This window comes from Canis lupus, chromosome 9, assembly GCF_003254725.2.
Source record: "Canis lupus dingo isolate Sandy chromosome 9, ASM325472v2, whole genome shotgun sequence".
NCBI classification, from domain to species: Eukaryota; Metazoa; Chordata; class Mammalia; order Carnivora; family Canidae; genus Canis; species Canis lupus.
Genome location: NC_064251.1, coordinates 22,128,029 through 22,146,254, shown reverse-complemented (window position 1 = coordinate 22,146,254; position 18,226 = coordinate 22,128,029). Strand labels below are relative to the sequence as shown.

General features: G+C 57.6%; 2 protein-coding genes across 2 annotated transcripts; one reads left to right on the top strand and one right to left on the bottom strand.

Moving 5' to 3' along the window:
- Positions 1 to 965: 965 nt before the first annotated feature.
- P3H4 (prolyl 3-hydroxylase family member 4 (inactive)) lies at positions 966 to 7,660 on the bottom strand. The gene is made up of 8 exons (XM_025440273.3): positions 7,130 to 7,660; positions 6,567 to 6,719; positions 6,302 to 6,473; positions 5,513 to 5,641; positions 4,491 to 4,636; positions 3,702 to 3,785; positions 1,698 to 1,842; positions 966 to 1,402 (listed from the first exon to the last, which is right to left on the bottom strand). The coding sequence occupies exons 1-8, from the start codon at positions 7,607 to 7,609 to the stop codon at positions 1,380 to 1,382; spliced, it is 1,332 nt and encodes a 443-aa protein (XP_025296058.1). The 5' UTR covers positions 7,610 to 7,660; the 3' UTR covers positions 966 to 1,379.
- Positions 7,661 to 8,688: 1,028 nt separating this feature from the next.
- Positions 8,689 to 17,462, top strand: FKBP10 (FKBP prolyl isomerase 10). Its single transcript, XM_025440805.3, has 10 exons — positions 8,689 to 9,027; positions 12,399 to 12,544; positions 12,979 to 13,168; positions 13,265 to 13,410; positions 13,784 to 13,973; positions 14,146 to 14,291; positions 15,044 to 15,236; positions 15,640 to 15,782; positions 15,955 to 16,118; positions 16,436 to 17,462. Exons 1-10 carry the CDS (start codon positions 8,783 to 8,785, stop codon positions 16,619 to 16,621), a joined length of 1,749 nt encoding a protein of 582 aa, XP_025296590.1. The 5' UTR covers positions 8,689 to 8,782; the 3' UTR covers positions 16,622 to 17,462.
- The last annotated feature ends 764 nt before the right edge of the window (positions 17,463 to 18,226 follow it).

Sequence of the window (18,226 nt, the reverse complement as noted above, 5' to 3'; positions counted from 1 at the left end):
TGCCCCAGCCCTGCTCCAGACTGACTCTGTCTGGCCTTCCTGTCGTCGTCCCCACCAGAGACCCAGGGGAGGGGTTTGGGGTGAGGCAGAGAGTCCTCCTGGGCACAGAGATGGGCAGGGCCCAGGCCAGGTCACCTGGCACATCTGTGGGGAGGGCAGGGGTGCGGACAGTGAGAACCGGGCTTCCCAGCATCAGCCCCACCCTCCAGTAGGAAGAGAAGCCTCCTACACCACCCTGCCTCCAGGGAGGCCTGAAACATAGGGAGTCAGAACTGTTACCTGCCTGGTCCCGGCCCAGGGCCCCTCTCCAGAGTGCCTGCCCCTCTACTGTGGAACTAGGGGGGCTGGAGGGGACACCGGTGCATCACAGCGCTCAATTAGCCACCTGGCATCACCCTTACCTCTGTACCTCCAGACTCCCTGCCCCCTAGAGCTGATGAAGATTGGGCAAGAGGATCTGGCAGGTCCACTGCCACCATGAGGTCTCATGTTATCGACCTGTGATCCTGGGGCCCCTCTGGCTGCTGATATGGAGCCCCCCACATCTGTTAAATGTGAAGAATGGGAGAATGGGCAGAGAGCAGGGGAGGGCACGCTTGCTCAGACCCTGGAGAACCTGCGTCAGGAAACGGCTAGAAAGTAAAAGCCGGAAATGTCCTTAGCCCCCTCCCCGTGCTTACCACACTCCCCAGAGGGAAGCAATGCTGAACCAGGAGAATGTAGGGCAGCCCATCTTAGAAATCTGAAACCACCTTCCAGGCACTGGGGCAGGAACTGCGTGCTCACGCCTCCTGGTGGGCAGATCTGCAGTTGCACTCTGCTCACAAATGCCCAGGATCCAAGGCCAAACAAAGAATTGAGCCCTCACACATCCCATACGTGCAAACAGGGGAGATGGACGTGGAGGGAGGGAGGGAACTACCTGCACCTTCAGGCCAGGGGAGACTGGACTCCAGGTCCTGCAATCCATTCAACAAGAAACATTTATTGAGCACCCACTGCCAGTGTACCAGGAACCACTGGACTCCTGGTCCAGTGGTCTTCATGACACCAGTTGCCCCTCTGCTGTCCCTGAAATTCAGGCTGAGACTCCACTTGGAGGAGCAGGAACCTTCTTCCCCAGCATCCTGTCCGGGTGAGGAGAGCACTGGGGAGGAAGATGGGCCATCAGCAGCTGTAGCACCACCATCCCATGGCCCAGAGCCCCAGAGGACACAGGAGGGGCCTGGGGAGCACAGGTGGGATGGGATGGGGCCTGGTCAGCTCTGTCCATTTTATATTTTTAATAAATAGTTCTTGCTGCTGCCCAGGCTGGTGAGGGCGGTCCCACGGGGCTGAGGCTTTCCCAGCTCTTGAGGGATATGAGGGTGGCCCTCCTCTCATGCTAGGTCAGGCTCCAGCTCTGAAAAGGAAAGGAGGGGACATGGGGTTAGCCCCCCCCCACTCCCAGCAAGTATCTAGGTGCTGTCCTGGGGGATGGGGGCAGGCGGGAGAGAGGCTCCCATGGACAGGCCTCAGCTGAGTCCCAGCTCCAGAAAGGATGCCACCCCCTCACACAGGGTTGGCTAACAGGCTAGAAGGCCCCAAAGGAGGGGTCCCAGCACTCCGACTGCCTCTGCAGCCCAGGACATGGATCCTGTGACCAACCTCCACCCCAGGCTGCAGCCCCACCCTCCACCAGGACTCGAGTCACTGACCGGCCTCTGCCTCGTCGCCCTTGGCATCTGGCTCCTGCCACCAGTCAGCATAGATGCCCTCCTCATAGTCCCCCTCGCCCTCGAACTCAGCATCTGATGGCGGATCCTTGGGCTCTCCGGGCGACACTGTCTCTTCCAGCTCCATCTAGAGCAGCCCCAGGGTGAAGGGAGAAATGAGGTCACAGCAGGCACAAAGCCAGATGGGTTTCCTTCCTGGATGATATGCACCCCCCTCACCTCATCTCAGTCCCCAAAGCCCCTCCTTCCCCAGGCTCAGGATCCCACCCAGGACTGATCTGAGAGTTTCTCCCATAAGGTACCACTCCCAAACTGCTCCTGGAGCCGATGCATGGGGCTCCCCCAGCAGAGACTCAACGTCAGCATAAGTGTTCCCTCTCCAAGCATGAATTCCACAGCAAATGCTGCTAATCCAGGCATACTGTCTGCTCATGCAGTTTCCTGGCCAGGAACATGATCGTCTCCCCAACCACCACCCTGCGCCCGGATAGCGCCTGGACAGCTCTCGTTAACCTTGCCAATGCCAGGCATCAAGGATGTGACCCTGGCGCATGAGCCTGGTTTGGATCTGGAACCCTCCTCTGGTAGCCGGTGCTGACCTCTCCCAAGCACTGTCTGTGCTCCCCACCCACCCACTAGACTGTGAGCTACTTAGGGAAAGGACGGTGCCTTCCATCAACTTAGCCCAGCCCCACACAGTGTCTGACAAACAGCAGGCCAAGAATAACAGTAATCAAAATGGCCACCATTTACCGAGCACCTGTACTAAGTACTTTCCATACCTGATCTCGTTTCACTGTCATGCTGGTGTGACACGGACATTATCCTTCCCATTCCACATGCAGGAACAGAAGTTCAAGAGCTACCTAAGACTTGCCTGGAGGCCACCCAAACTGGTAAGTGGTGGGGCCCAGGTTGGCTATCGCCAAAGGCGGGGTACAAACGATGTGGCCCCTGCCCCATATGTAATAAGTAGGGGCATGGGTGAGTGAACAAAGGGGGGAATGAATAAATGAGCAGGGCAGCCCGGGTGGCTCAGTGGTTTAGCGCCACCTTCAGCCCAGGGCGTGATCCTGGAGACCTGGGATCAAGTCCCACGTCAGGCTCCCTGCATGGAGCCTGCTTCTCCCTCTGCCTGTATCTCTGCCTCTCTCTCTCTCTCTCCCTGTGTCTCTCATGAATGAATAAATAAATAAAAATCTTTTAAAAAAAAAAGAGCACTGAGCAGCAACACCTCACCAAAATTCAGACGCTCAAACCCTCGTTCAGAATCAAGGTACTGGGACACCTGGGTGATTCAGGGGTTGAGCATCTGCCTTTGGCTCAGGTCATGATCCTGGGAACCTGGGATTGAGTCCTACATCGGGCTCCCCACAGGGAGCCTGCTTCTCCCTCTGCCTATGTCTCTGCATCTCTCTGTGTGTCTCTCATGAATAAATAAGTAAAATCTTCAAAAAAAAAAAAAAAAAAGAATCAAGGTACCACATGGTAGCCCTTCCTTCCTGCATTCATTCATTTATCGGTTGGTTCATTCAAACTCAAGTTTCCCAACACCAGCTCCGCAGCAGATGCTGTGGGAAAGCTGGAACAACCTGGTGTCCCATCCCAGAGCACAGTCCTCTGGGAGCCCAGCTAGAGAAGGGGTTTGGGGGTGAGATAGACCGGGGCTGCAAATGACTCCAGGTCCAGGGAGACAAAGAGGGTCAAAGTTGGCCCTGAAAGCCCAGGAGACAGAACCAGGGCATGCACCAAGGGCTTCCTGGAGGAGCTGCCACTTAAGCTGGGCTGCGGAGTTACTGGGCAAGATTCAGACATGTAGAGAAGGGGAGCATGAGAACACTGAGTGAGGAGAAAAGCGCAGGTACAGGTAAGGGACAGGTCTCTCCTGTGTCACAGCATATGACTACCAGGAGGTGGGGCCGAGCTTTGGAAAAAGATTGAGGGTCCCCATCGTGGCCCAGCCTAGACAGCAGGGGGGCTGCTTACCTCATCATCTGACTGCAAGTACATGTGTGCAAACTCCAGCAGCTCCCGAAGCTCAGCGGTCTGGTTGTGGTAGAGCATGGCCTCCTGAGAGGAGGGGAGGAAGTGGGGGTAAGCCAGACCCTGTGGCCAGATGGGGGGAGGAGCCAAGTTGTTGGAGCTCTGGGTCTCCCACCCTTTTTCAGTCAAAGGAGCAGGGAATAGGTATCAGCTCACATGCTGACTGAAAAAAATCACAGCTGCTTGGGAGTGCCTGGGTTAAGGAGGATTCTGAGGGCTGCTAGAAAGTTCCTTATCCATCAGCAGAAATCCAGGGTGATACCATGTGCCCCCAACTGCCAGTCTTGCCCTAGATTCCAGGGGTTCCTTAGTTGGTCCAAGCTACGGGGTCCCTGCAAAGGCCAGTAGTGAGAGTGATGAAGGTGGGGCAGGGAGCAGGCGGGGACAGGGACAGGTATCTTGCGACTCCCACAGCCTGAGCACTGGGCTGTCAGGGTAGACAGTCCCACTCCCATTTTGCAGGTGAGGCCACATATTCAGAAAGGATCAGTAATGTTCCCAGGCCCATTAGGCTGGGGCGGCCAGCTTTGAACACAGGACCCCAGTCACAACCCATAGTCTTTCTTTTCCCTTCCAATCTGGCCTTCCAAAGCAGCCAATATATATATATATATATATACACATATACATATATATATATACATATACATATATATACATATATATATATGTATTTTTTTTTTTTTTAATTAAACCACGTGTCCTGAGAGTGCCTCCAAAGGCAGTGCCCACCTCCCGGGGCTGGAAGTCCTCCTCCTCCAGGCCCCAGCGAGCCCGGTGGAAGCGGTAATACACCAGGTTCTGCTGCATGACACTGTCCTCAGGGTCGAAGAGCATGTAGCTGGCGGCGCTGCGGGCAGCCTGGCGCACATCGTTCACTGCGGGCAGGACAGGAGTGAGGAGCAGCCCTGGCACTGCCCCACTTTCAGGGACAACACCTTCCTAGCCCAGCCCCATCTCCCAATTCAATCCAGTGCACCTGGCTCCCCAGCTGCCTCCCAGAATATCTTCTAGGCACCTCACTCCCCCCAAATCATAAGGCAAGCTAGAATGTACCGGGCACTTGCCATGTGCCAGGCCCAGGTCATTTAAGCTTCACCGTTATCATCATCCCCATTTTACAGACAAGAAACCTGAGGCACAGAGAGGTTAGGTAGGTTTCTCAAGCTCACACAGCTGGAGTATAATGGCACTAGGGAATGAGAGCCCAGCAGCCCGGCCCTCAACCTCTTTGCCAACTGGAACTGGCCTCAGCTCCTCTGCTCCAACTCTAGCATCCATCCGAATCTCGGCATCTTCGCATTGCAGGAACACTGGAGATCATCCATCCCAGCCCCAGCTGATGCCCAGGATCTCCCCCAGACAAGAAGAGCCATAAATCCTGGTGCTACTTCTCATTAGCCATGTGACTAATGGCCCCTTGTACTATATAAGCCTCAGATTCCTCAACTGAAAAATGGATCCAGTAATGTCAGCTGGTTGGGGGTAAAAGTATCAAGTGAGATAAACAGACATGTAAACTGTCAAGTTCTGTGCAATTGTGGGGTACCCAGTCATTTATTTAACTAAGAGGTTCCTGAATTCTGCTAAGGCTGCTCTCTGTTCTTCCCTCTCACCTGCCCGCCACCCCCAGGCTTCCCTCCCGTCACCCAGGGTCCTCACTTCTGAGGGGTGGCTCCCCATGGCTCTGTGACATTCCCAGTGCCGTACTCTCTGCCCCCTGCCCCCCACCCCAAGCCCACCAGGAGGCTCACACTTGTAGTAGGCAAACTGCAGGTAGTGATACATGGTGGCCACAAACTTCTCCACAAAAAAGCCGCCCACGTTAGGTGTCAGGTTGACCTCACAGTCCACTTTGCATTGCAGGGACTCTGCAAAGAGATCTAGTGGAGGAGGGGGAGGCAGTGGTGAGGAGCTGGTGGCTGCCCAGCCTGTACGATCACAGGAGATGATGCCGGAGAAGACTTTGCTGAGCATACTAAGGACAGTGCTAAGGACTGCCACTGTGGCCTGAGCTAACATCACCCCTACCCCGAAACCAGAGGGAGCCGGCGCATTCTGAAGCGGATGAGGTTTGGAGGTAAGAAGCCTAGACAGAGAAGCTTCGGACGGTGTGTTTTCTGCCCCTGCTGAGGGACCCTACAGTTAGGGATCCCAATTAGGTGTGATTTCTGACCACAAACTGCCTTCTGCACCCATCTGCTGGGCTGATCCTGCACATAGCACCTTGGCACCTTTGCCCCTGCATTGCCCTCCTGCCTGGAAGGCCTGTGAACCCAGTGTCCCAAGCCCCTTGTGGGATGTCACCACCTCTCTGCACCCATGCCCACACTTGGGACAGAATTGTAGCCCATGCCTCTCAACAGACTGAAGGCTCCCAGGGCGGGATAACACCTCACTCCTGTCCACCTCCCAAGAACTTCCTGGGTGCTTCATAAACATGTAGGGGATGAAAACTTGTGCTAAGGGGCCTGAGAGCTCTGGGAAGCAGGGCCCTGTGGGAGAGCAGGAGGCCCACAAGGGTGTGAGGGGGTGGGCAATACCTGCTATGGCTGGATAGAAGTCCTTGAAGTCCACCTGCTCGTGGGCCCCCTCGCAGCCGGCCAGACATCGGGCAAAGATGGCCAGGTACTCGGCCAGGGCCCGCTCCATGTCCTCGGTGCTGCCGCGGAAGTCTCCGCTGTTGTAAAGCTTCACAGCCCTGAGGAACACGGCCTGGAGGGGAGCGTGGGAAGGGTCAGGGAGCCCCGCCACCCCCTCCTCTCCGCTCCCAGCCCCGTTGGGGGCCAGCCCTGCCCCTGCCTCCACCTCGTAGGGTTGCGCCTCCAGGTCCGTGAGGGGCTCCTCGGCCGCGTCGAGCAGCCCCCGGTAGTAGCTGAGATACTTGGCGGTTAGCTCGTGCTTCGGGTTCCTCTGCAGGAAGGTGTAGGCCGCGGCTGCCGCCTTCTCCAGCCGGTTAGCCTGTGGGGCGGGGACAGAGCGGGTCGGGAGCGCCGGCTTGGCCGTCCTGGGCAGTGCGCGCGACTCCGCTCCCGACCGCACGGAGCCCGACGGCCGCTCGGAACCACACGCTCCAGCGGGGCCCCGGGGGCGAGGCTGGGCAGGGGCTGGAGGGGCTGGGGGGGCACCCGGGCTGCGAGGGAGAGCGGGGAGGGATGCGGGAGGACTCCGGGGTCGCGGAAGGCGAGGCGGGGCTGGGGGCCCCGGGGGGGTGTCGAGGGGCACCCGGACTGCGGGGGAGGGTGAGGAGGGATGGGGGAGGCGGGGCGGGAGGACTCGGGGGTCGGGGAAGAGGCGGCGGGGCTGGGGGTGGCGGGGGGACTCCAGGGCCGGGGGAGGGGCCCCGGGCGGGGTGCCGGGGCGGGGCCCACCTTGAACAGCGCGTAGTGCAGGTACTGGTAGGGCAGGCGGCTCTGGAAGTCGCGCAGCAGCTGCCGCGGCGGGTAGGGCACCTGGAAGGCGGGCAGCGTCCGCTTGCAGCGGCGCAGGCAGGCGGCGCGCTCCAGGACGTGTCCGAAGAGCTGCAGCTCGCGGGCCCACTCCTCGCCGCGGCCGCCGTCGGGGCCGGGCGCGGGCCCCGAGGGCGAGGCCGCGGGCGGCGCGGGGCCGCTGCAGTTGGCGTGGCAGAAGGCCTCGCTGTCCCGCAGCAGCCGGTGCAGCCGCAGCGCCGCCTCGAGGTAGCGCGCGCTCTCCCGCCAGCTCTCGCCCTCGTACTGCTCGAGCGCGTGTCCGTAGGCCGCGGCCAGAGGCATCAGGTCCTCGGGCGGGAAGCCCCGGAAGCTGTACTTTTCGTACTGCGCCGCGGCGCTGCCCAGCAGCAGCCACAGCAGCCCCCACGCCGCCCGCCCCATGGCCGCGCCGCGCCGGCCGGCTCTCCCGGGGCGGAGCAGGCGGCAGGGCCCGGCGGGGCGGCGGGCGGGCCGGGCGGGAGCGGGGCCGGGCGGCGCGCCCGCTGGGTCTTAGTGCCGGGCAGCGGGGCAGGAGGGCGGGGTCGCGGGCTGGGTCAGCTCCCCCGAGGGGCAGAGGCCCCGGGGTGTCCCGAGTCTCCTACGGTGGCCCACCTCCTGCCCTTGGGGGTCTGCCCCCTGACCTTCTGGAAGCGGATGGAAGGACGCTTCCCGCAGGGCTGGGAGCCCGCAAAGCCCCTCCTCACGCGAAGACAACCCCCACCTTAAGGTCCAGAAATTGACGGAGCGCCGCCTCCTCCACTCTGCCCAAACCCTGGCACCTGGTCTTCTTTCCATTACAGGGTCCCTTCTGCTCCTTCTCCGCCCCTAGCCCTGAAGGAGTCACCGCTAGTGTCCTCTCCCCGCCGCCCGCACCCCCAGTTCGCGACTGGGGGGCGCGCGGCGCTCCCGCAGCTGCCCACGCGCCTCCAGCCCCGCGCGGCACGGTCGGGCCGGCCAGCCTCCGCGAGGCACGGCGGCTTGTCCCCGGAGAGGCCCTCCCTGGGACCCTGGGGGAGTGGGGGCGGGGAGATGCCAAGATAGCCCCAGATTCTGGAGCCCCTCCATCCATCTGGAGGAGCCTAATTTGGAGGTGGTGGCGAGAGAAGCCGGGGATGTTTCAGCTCGGCTTTAGGACCCGGGGACTCCGGAAAAAAAGATGCCGAACTTTTTTCTTTTCTTTCTTTCTTGCTTTCTTTCTTTTCTTTCTTTCTTTTTTTTTTTTTTTTTTGAAATGGGAGTCAGCTCCTACTTCTCGGCTTTCCCGAACCTCCCTCCCTGGCCGGGCCCCTGGACGCAGAGCCCCGGGAGGGAGGGGGAATCTGGAGTTCTTTCTCGCGCATTCCTGTAACTCCAACACTCAGCCTCGCCCCCTCCTCCGATTCCACCCCCCGTCTCCCGCCCCCCGTCCCGCCAGCTCAGTCTCCCCAGCCCCCATTCCACGTGGACCAGCCAGGGCGGGGGTGGGGACGAGGACAGGAAGGGGGGGAGCCTGCTCCCGGAGGAGCGGGGGAAGGAGGCTGGCGGCGGCGACTCCCTCGCTCGCCCTCACTGCTGGCCGTCCGCGCTCCAGGCACCATGTTCCGCGCGGGGTTCCCCAGCCACACCTTCCTCCGGCTCCCCCTGCTGCAGTTGCTGCTGCTGCTGGTACAGGCCGTGGGGAGGGGGCTGGGCCGTGCTAGCCCGACCGGGGGCCCCCTGGAAGATGTAGTCATCGAGAGGTACCACATCCCCAGGACCTGTCCCCGGGAAGTGCAGATGGGGGATTTTGTGCGCTACCACTACAACGGCACTTTCGAGGATGGCAAGAAGTTTGACTCGAGGTAACGGGTTGGGTGCCCCCAGACTGGCCACTCCCCTTGGGGCCAGGCTCTTGTAATCCTGGAGATCCCATAGTCCCTTTAGGCTGGGTCTGCATCCCCTACTCACTCCGTGGTCTTCCAACCCCTAATGCAGCACCCTGGGAATGGGGACTTCCAGATATCCATCTTCCCCAGGACATCCTTACCCTCAATTTCAAACCCTCACCTCTCAAAGGACCCCAGTTTCTTTTACAGCAAGCTCCCCGTTTTCCCCAAAGTGTTTGATGATGGAGGTGAACTGCTGTATTTACTTACCAGTGCTTTATTTAAAGACCTGGCAGGGAGGTTCTGGTCCCTAGTGCTGGAGGGAAGGGCAGGGTCCCTGCTACATGTGAATCCTCCGGTGGTCTCAATCTGGGACCCCCTGAATCCCTTCTGGTTCCAGCCCCAGGTTTCCAGCCTTTGTAACCAGAGAAGAGGCACTAGAACCTTTTTGGAGGCCACGGGGGTTTTGAGCAGCTAGGGTGGTAAAGCAGGGTGACCCAGGAGTGGAGGGCATAGCTCTGTGTAGGGACCCTATGTGTCTACGTGTCACAGGGCGGGGCATTGACCCCCAGGCTCCTCAGGGGGTTCTCAGCTCCCTCTCTGGGTTTCCCTGCACCCCCCCACCTCCCTCCATCTTAGCTCTACCAGCCCAGGACTGCCTCCCATCTTGTCCGCCTTGGGGTTTGAGAAATGGGCTTCTGGTCTCATCAGACCTTTGATCTGCTTTGGCAAGTTACTTTTGTGGGTAGAGGCAGGGCAGGGCTGCACGCCAGCCTAGGTTAAACCTCAGAGCCGAGTCATACACCATATCCCAAGAGCTCAGTCCCTCTTAGACCCTTTCCCAAAACACACAACTCAGCCTATGGGAAATCGTTGGCCATGGCTTTGAAAGGCAGGCAGTGTACTGAATGAAGGACATGAGCTCCAGAGTGCAGGACCCCGAGTTCAAATCCAGCCTGTGACCATGAACAAAAAATTTTAGTACTTGCAGCTTCATGTTCCTTATCTGAAAAACAGAGGTTAAAAATAATCTGGAAAATTCAATTCCCTCTTCCTAAGGCTGATAACAGGGCTCAAGTATGATGATGAATGAAAGTGAATTTCATGCAGCGCCTGCCAATCCGAAAGCAAGTTCAGGGCACATGGGCCTTGACTCTGGGGAGGATTGAGTGCTCTGATAGTGTGTAACTGGTAGAATTTCTGTGCGGGCTTGGGCCCTCACCACAGCACTGTGGAGGAAGCCTCTCAGTGGGCAGAATGAGGGATGGCTGGTGGCCAGGAATACAGCCCAAGTCAGGGAGGGGTTGGGAGCCGGGGATGGCTTCCTTGGTGGGACTCTGGGAGCCTGGCTGGCCCCAGTTCATGCAGTGCTAAGCTTGGAAAAACGTCCTTAACCCATGGTTCTTAACTCTTTTGGTCAAAAGAAAAATCTCTTGGAGTCCCCCAGGGTTGGCTCAGTTGGAAGAGCATGCAACTCTTGATCTTGGGGTCAGGAGTTCAAGTTCTTCATTGGAGGTAGAGCTTACTAAAAAATTGAATAAACTTTAAAAAAAGTGATTTAAAAATTTGTTTTAAATAAAAGTCTCCCGGGGCGCCTGGGTGGCTCAGTCATTTAAGTGTCTGCCTTCAGCTTAGGTCATGATCCCGGAGTCCTGGGATCCACTACCACATTGGGCTCCCTGCTCAGGGGGAGTCTTCTCCCTCTGCCTCTGTCTCTCCTCCCTGCTCTTTCTCTCTCTCTCTGTCTCTCTTTCACGCTCAAATACATAAAATCTTTTTTAAAGAAGAAAAGAGGGACGCTTGGGTGGCACAGTGGTTGAGCAGCTGCTTTTGGCTCAGCATCAGGTCTTAATCCCAGGGTCCTGGGATCCAGTCCCAGATTGGGCTCCCTGCGGGAAGCCTGCTTTTCCTTCTGCCTATGTCTCTGCCTTTCTCTCTGTGTCTCTCATGGGTAAATAAATAAAATCTTTATTTTTTTATTTTTTTTATGAAGACTTTTTTTTTTAATTTTTATTTATTTATGATAGTCAAACAGAGAGAGAGAGAGGCAGAGACATAGGCAGAGGGAGAAGCAGGCTCCAGGCACCGGGAGCCCGACGTGGGATTCGATCCTGGGTCTCCAGGATCGCGCCCTGGGCCAAAGGCAGGCGCCAAACCACTGCGCCACCCAGGGATCCCTAAATAAAATCTTTAAAAAAAAAAAAAGGAATTTCCTTCTAAAAAATAAAAACCTCTCAGCTTCCCTTAGCATCTGAAAACTTAAAATAAAACTAACTAAAAGCAAATAAAAGTCAAGAGGTAAAAATTTCCAATTATAAAATGAACAAATCATGGGGATGTAGTGTACACGGGGAGCATAGACAACAATATCATATTAACTTTGTGTGGTGACAGGTGCTAACTAGATTTATTAGTCCGATTTTCCCCTAATGTCTGTAAATGTCAAATCACTATGTTGTACACCCAAAACTAGTATTATCTTGTATGTCAATTACACTTCCACAAATAATAAATAAATAAAAGTAAGATAAAACAAAAACCAATACAGGCCATGGCAATTTTAAAATGTGTCTTTCCAGAATTGGAAACTAATCTCTATCCTCAGCTAGCTCTGCTTCCCCCTCCTCTCCTTGGAAAAGTGATGGTGTGGTGGCACAAACATGGAGTTGAATAGGGCACGGATTTGCTGCGTGACCTTGGGCAAGTCAGTGTCTTGTCTCAATTTTTGTCATGAGAAAAATGAAAATGCTAATGCCCACTTCAAAGGGGAAAGAATTAAATAAGGTATTGAGGGGCACCTGGGTGGCTCAGTCAGTTAAGCATCTGCCTTCTGCTCAGGTCATGATCCCGGGGTCCTGGGATCAATCAAGCCCCATATTGGGCTTTAGTGGAGCCTGCTCCTGCTTCTCACTCTTCCTCTGCCCCCCACTCATGCTTGCTCTGACTCTCCAGTGCTCTCTTTCTCAAGTAAATAAATAAAATAAATAAGGTGGTGAAAGGGAAAGGTCAAGGATTTCATCTGGCACATGGCCAATGCTCAGTAAATGCTCCTTTTCCCCTTTGTGCCATACTTAGCACCCCTCTGCTATCAGCAGATAGTGGTAGCACACAGGCCTATGCAGACCTCCTATGTCCCAGGCAAATAAAAGCCCCTGACCTCCTCAGGGACGTCTCTCCTGTAGCAGCCCATCCTATTAAGGGAGGAGGGAGGCTTGAGAGGAGACAGGAGTATGTGGACCCACGCCTGTGTATAGGGAGGCGGATAGAGTGTGTGCGCACCTGCGCATGTGTGTGACCATGGGCAGAGACCACTGAACCCCATCTACTTCTTCCCTCCCCTCCCCCAGCTATGACCGAAGCACCTTAGTGGCCATCGTGGTGGGCGTGGGGCGCCTTATCACCGGCATGGACCGAGGCCTCATGGGCATGTGTGTCAACGAGCGGCGACGCCTCATTGTGCCTCCCCACCTGGGCTATGGCAGCATCGGTGTGGGTGAGAAGGGTTGGGCACAGGCATGGGGATGGAGGAGACCCAGAAGGCAGACAAGGACCCCAGGGCCAAAAACTGAAGCTCGGAGGGGGAGAGTGACTTGCCCAAGGTCACACTGCCTATGCAGTATGCGTTGAGACAGGTCTGGGGCTAGAGTTTCAGTCTCCTGCCCATGGAGTGGGAGGAAAGGAAATGACAGGCCCTGGGTAGAATCAAAGCTTGACTAGGGAGAAGGGGAACTAGGGGCAGTAGAGGGGGTGGCCAAGCAGGACGTTCAAGTGGCCATTCAACCTGCCACGCTGGGGCTGCAGCAAATATGGCACCGCCTTTGATACCAGGTAAGGGCAAGAGGGAGTTCTGGGCGTAGGGGACTGTGGCATGGTGAGGGGTCCTGGAGGCTGCACCGGACATGAGCTGTGGCCTCCGGACTCTCACAGCGGGGCTCATTCCCCCGGATGCCACCCTCTACTTTGATGTGGTCCTGCTGGATGTGTGGAACAAGGCAGACACTGTGCAGGTGAGCACCTTGCACCACCCAGCCCACTGCCCCCGCATGGTCCAGGACAGCGACTTTGTCCGCTACCATTACAATGGCACACTGCTGGATGGCACCGCCTTTGACACCAGGTAAGGGCTAGAGGGGTCCTGGGGCACTGGGGGCTGTGGTATGATGGGAAGGGTGTCCAGGGCCCATCTCCAGCAGCTCTACCTCATTTTCTACAGTTACAGTAGGGGCGGCACTTATGACACCTACGTTGGCTCTGGATGGCTGATCAAGGGCATGGATCAGGGGCTGCTGGGCATGTGTCCTGGAGAGAGAAGGAAGATCATCATCCCTCCATTCCTGGCCTATGGCGAGAAAGGCTATGGTGAGGGCAGACAGGGTCTCGGGGATTCCCCAGAAGAGGACTGTCACGTACACGTATGGTTGTTCGGGTTGTGTCCTGCAAAAGGGCACTCAGGACGCCGTAGAGATGAAATCTCTCTTGGTGATGATCTCACTAAGAAAGGGTGCTTTATTCTGATTCCCACAGACATTCAGTAGGGGCTAGTGATGGCCTTGGGGAGGATCTAGCTCACACCTCACAGGGGGATCAAGAAACAGGGCTGCTGAGGATAGAGCAAGGTCTCTGGAGAGCAGAATTAGCACCTTTCTGCAGGGTGCTCACACGGGCCTTCCTGAGTGGAGAAGGAGCCCCGTTTGTTCTCCACTTGTATGGTTCAAGCCTATCCCTTCCCCAGGGACTGTGATCCCCCCTCAGGCCTCCCTGGTCTTCCACGTGCTACTGATTGACGTCCACAACCCGAAGGATACCATCCAGCTAGAGACGCTGGAACTACCTCCTGGCTGCGTCCGGAGAGCAGTGGCTGGAGACTTCATGCGTTACCACTACAACGGCTCACTGATGGACGGCACCCTCTTTGATTCCAGGTTAGTGTGGGGCGGGGGGAGCAGGAGGGTTCCTGAGGACAGAAGGTGGAAGAGGGAGTGAGGACCTGGGGTCACCCCAGGCAGCAGCTGGAGGTGGCTCTGAGCTGCCGGGCAGGGCCGGGTGGGGGGCCCTGTGACCTCCCTTGCTGGCCCTCCCTGCCTTGTATTACAGCTACTCCCGCAACCACACCTACAACACCTATGTGGGGCAGGGTTACATCATCCCCGGGATGGACCAGGGGCTGCAGGGCGCCTGCATGGGGGAGCGCCGGAGGATCACCATCCCCCCACACCTGGCCTACGGGGAGAACGGGACAGGTAGGCGTGTCCCCTGTGCTCACAGTCACTATGGCAGCATCACTGCAGACTGTCCACTGACTCCCCAGGGGCGCATGGCCATTCCAGCCACCGCTCTGCCCCTCTCGTCACCAACAGTCACCTGCCACACCTGCCACCTGCCCGCCTCCTGCCACACAGACTCCATCCTCTCCTCCTGGGGCACCCCCCGCCCCACTTCTCCCTTCCATCATGGAGAGGGCAGCCAACTCCTGAGTTTTGGGGAGGTGGGGTTGTTATGGAAGAAAAGAAATAGCCCTAGGAAGCAAAGAGACCTGGACTTGAGACCCAGCTTTGCTGGAAGCCTAAGTATCCTCACCTGTAAAATGGGACAAATTACTTTTTTTTTTTTAATTTTATTTATTTATTCATGAGAGACACAGAGATTGAGGCAGGGACATAGGCAGAGGGAGAAGCAGGCTCCCCAAGGGGATCCCGATGCGGGATTTGATCCCAGGACCCTGGGATCATGATCCGAGCCAAAAGATGCTCAACCACTGAGCCACCTAGGCGTCTGTAATGGGCTTTCTAACTGGCCTGGTCCTCCCCTCCCCTGTCCCTCACCCCCACAAGAGCGTATTAGAAGAATCGACCCTGGGGACAAAGACTGTGGCCCATCCTAGTTTGCAGACACAGGGGTGGGGGTGGGGTGGGGGGGAGGCCTAGGGGCCTAGGGGAGGCCTGAGCAGCCCTTCCTGGATTCTGAGCTGATCCATTCTCCGTTCTGACCCCAGGAGACAAGATCCCCGGCTCTGCTGTGCTGATCTTCGATGTCCACATCATTGACTTCCACAACCCTGGGGATCCCGTGGAGATCAAGATACTGTCCCCACCCCCGGAGACCTGCAATGAGACAGCCAAGCCTGGGGACTTTGTTCGCTACCACTACAACTGCTCGCTCCTGGATGGCACCAAGCTCTTCTCCTCGTGGGTCCGGGGCAGGGCCAGGGCTGGGCAGGTGGGTGGGCCCAGGCTTGGGGAGTCCTCCCGACACACCCCGATGGGTGCTTCTGTGATGTTCCCATCCAGCCAGCATGGGGACCCCAAGGAGCTGAGATTCTCTATGCACGGGCACAGGGAGGGTGAACCAGTTAGTCTAGGGGAGCTGCTGTCTCCATCTGTGGAGGGGAACCCAAAGCAGGGAGAGATGGGCCCTCCTGGCCGCACTTGGGGGGCAGTGGCATGATGAGGACGGCATCCTACCTCTGAACTGTTGGGCCCAGCACTGGGCTGTGTGGGGCAGGCACCAGGAGGAGTAGCTGGGAGACTGGGCTGGTGGGGGACGATGGGATGCTGACTGGCCTGGGAATCTGCTTTCCCCCTGCTGCAGCCATGACTATGGGGACCCCCAGGAGGCCACACTGGGGGCCAACAAGGTGATTGAAGGCCTGGACACAGGCCTGCAGGGCATGTGTGTGGGAGAGAGGCGGCAGCTCGTGGTACCCCCACACCTGGCGCACGGAGAGAGTGGAGGTGAGGAGCAGACCGGCACTGGGGGCTGCTGGGGCCCATGAGGGAGGCCTTCCCAAGGGTTGTGTGTCCAACAGGGGAAACTGGGGACTGAGGAGCACCTAGGGCAGGCTGCAGGACAGACCCAGGCCTCCGCCTGACTGGGATGCTTCCCTTTCTTCCCCTCCATCTCCAGCCCGGGGTGTCCCTGGCAGTGCAGTGCTGCTGTTTGAGGTGGAGCTGGTGTCCCGGGAGGAGGGGCTGCCTACAGGCTACTTGTTCGTGTGGCATGAGGACCCTCCTGTCAACCTGTTCGAAGGCCTGGACCTCAACAAGGACGGCGAGGTCCCCCTGGAGGAGGTGGGTGAGGAGTTTGGTCCTCCTGATAGCTTCTCCCACACTGTCACCCTGACAGGAGCTGCTGTTTGTGGTGGTGTCATGCAGCGCAGTATGTCTGCAGTCCCAGCTGCACCTGTCTCTGCCCCTGTGTTGGGTCACAGTGCCTCAGGTCTTGTCCCTGCCTCTTCTTCATGCAGCCCAGCTCCCCCCTTCCACTGCTGCCTGTCCTCCACACCTACCTCCTCCCCCGGCCCCCTCTGGGACCCTTCCCAAGGCCACTTGCAGCTGCTCCGGTGAGACCCTCACCCCCCTCTCCCCTTGGCTCTCCTGGCTCCCAGTTCTCCGCCTTCATCAAGGCTCAAGTCAGCGAGGGCAAAGGACGCCTCATGCCTGGGCAGGACCCAGAGAAAACCATAGCAGACATGTTCCAGAATCAGGACCGCAACCAGGATGGCAAGATCACCGTGGAGGAGCTCAAACTGAAGTCAGACGAAGACCAGGAGCGGGTCCATGAGGAGCTCTGAAGGCCAGGAGCCTGGGCCCAGGCCCAAATGTGGAGGCCCGCTTCTGTGAGGACAGTGGGCCCTGGGGCTGACCTTCCAAGGGTCGCCCTCCCCTGTGCAGGCATCATGTCTAGGAACACCTGAAACATGGTCAGAGGAGACAACTCTGGTCTCCCCACCAGCCCGAGAGCAAAATCCACAATACAGACCTCGATTTACTGTTTCTCTTCTGGCCCCAAACCCCTCCCTTACAAGTTTTGGAGTCACAAAGCCAATCTGTTGGCGGAGTCTGGGGGTCGGGTGGGGCCATTGCTGAGCCTCACCCATATCCCCCGCCCCCAACGTCACCAGACACTGAACAAGGCCCAGTTCACTCCTTTATTTTCTCAGACTTTCCTTTTACCCATACTTTTCCTTGTCCCCAACTACCCTGCTCTGGTCTGTATTCTTGGGTCCAGGCAGCCCCCCAAGAGCATAGACCAGGACTCACCAGACCCTCAGCCCTGGGGGCTTCTAGGGAGGGCACTGCCCTCCCCCACACCTCTGCTGTTGGCCCCCCACAATGTCCAGTGGTGGCTGGAGTGACCCTGGGGCTCTCTGTTCAGGGCTGGGCTTGGTGTTGCCCTTCCTCCCTCTCTGTCCCTGCTTTCTTTCTCTATGGGACAGAGAAGAGGAAGGTGAAGGGGGTGGGGATAAGGATGGATGGTAGTCTTAGGGCTACGAAATCCTTGGTTTGGGGGAGAGATAAACTTGGGAGAGGCTTGCTTGAAGTGAGAGGGGGGTAGACAGCTCTGCACATTCAAAAGGCTAAATTGGTGGCAGATCCCTTTCTCCTTTGTACCAAATAAAAGACTAAACCAAAGGCCTCAGGATGTGCTCTTTCAGTTGGAGGGTGGCCCTGGGACCCCAAAACTGGGGAAGAACCGGGAAGAAAGTGGGCGTTCAAGATACCACGTCCTTAGGTCTCTGCCTCCTACCTGCTGTGGCCTAACCAGGGCTCTCCCCATGGAAAGGGAGCCCCCTGTGTGCTGGAGGGAGAGTGGGGAGTGGTCATCTACAGGGGGGCCTGCAGGGGAGGTGTGGAAAGATGATCCCTGGCTCTTAACTGTCCCAACTGAATGGAAAGGTGGGGTCCCCTCGCCCCCAACCTCAAACTGAGGAAATTCAAGGATTAAATTAAGCTGCACAGGTTGGATTCCTTTCTTCCATGTAGATTTGTTCCAATACTAGGCTACCTTCCGCCTCTCCTTGCTCCTGGCTGCCAGCCATTACCACCTGCTGGATCCCCCCTCTCTTCATCTGAAGGAAACTTATCAGCTCCAATCTACAGTGTCTTGAGGGAGGAATTGCTCCAGCCAGCAGGCAGGCCACCCGCCCCCCCCCCCCCACAGGGCTGGAATTTGGCCAGGGCGTCAAAGATGTCCTAAGCCAGGAGAGGATGGGGAAGCGGGGGAGGCTTGGGAGAGAAGCCAATAGTACTGGGCTCCCTGGACTGACCTGTCCCCCCACAAGCACCCATTTCTTGCCCAGGATCCTGAGACACGGCTTCTCCCCACAACCAATCCCGGACACTCCAGGCTACAAAGCATCCTGAAGGCACCTTAGGCTCTGACAGTGGCTACCCAC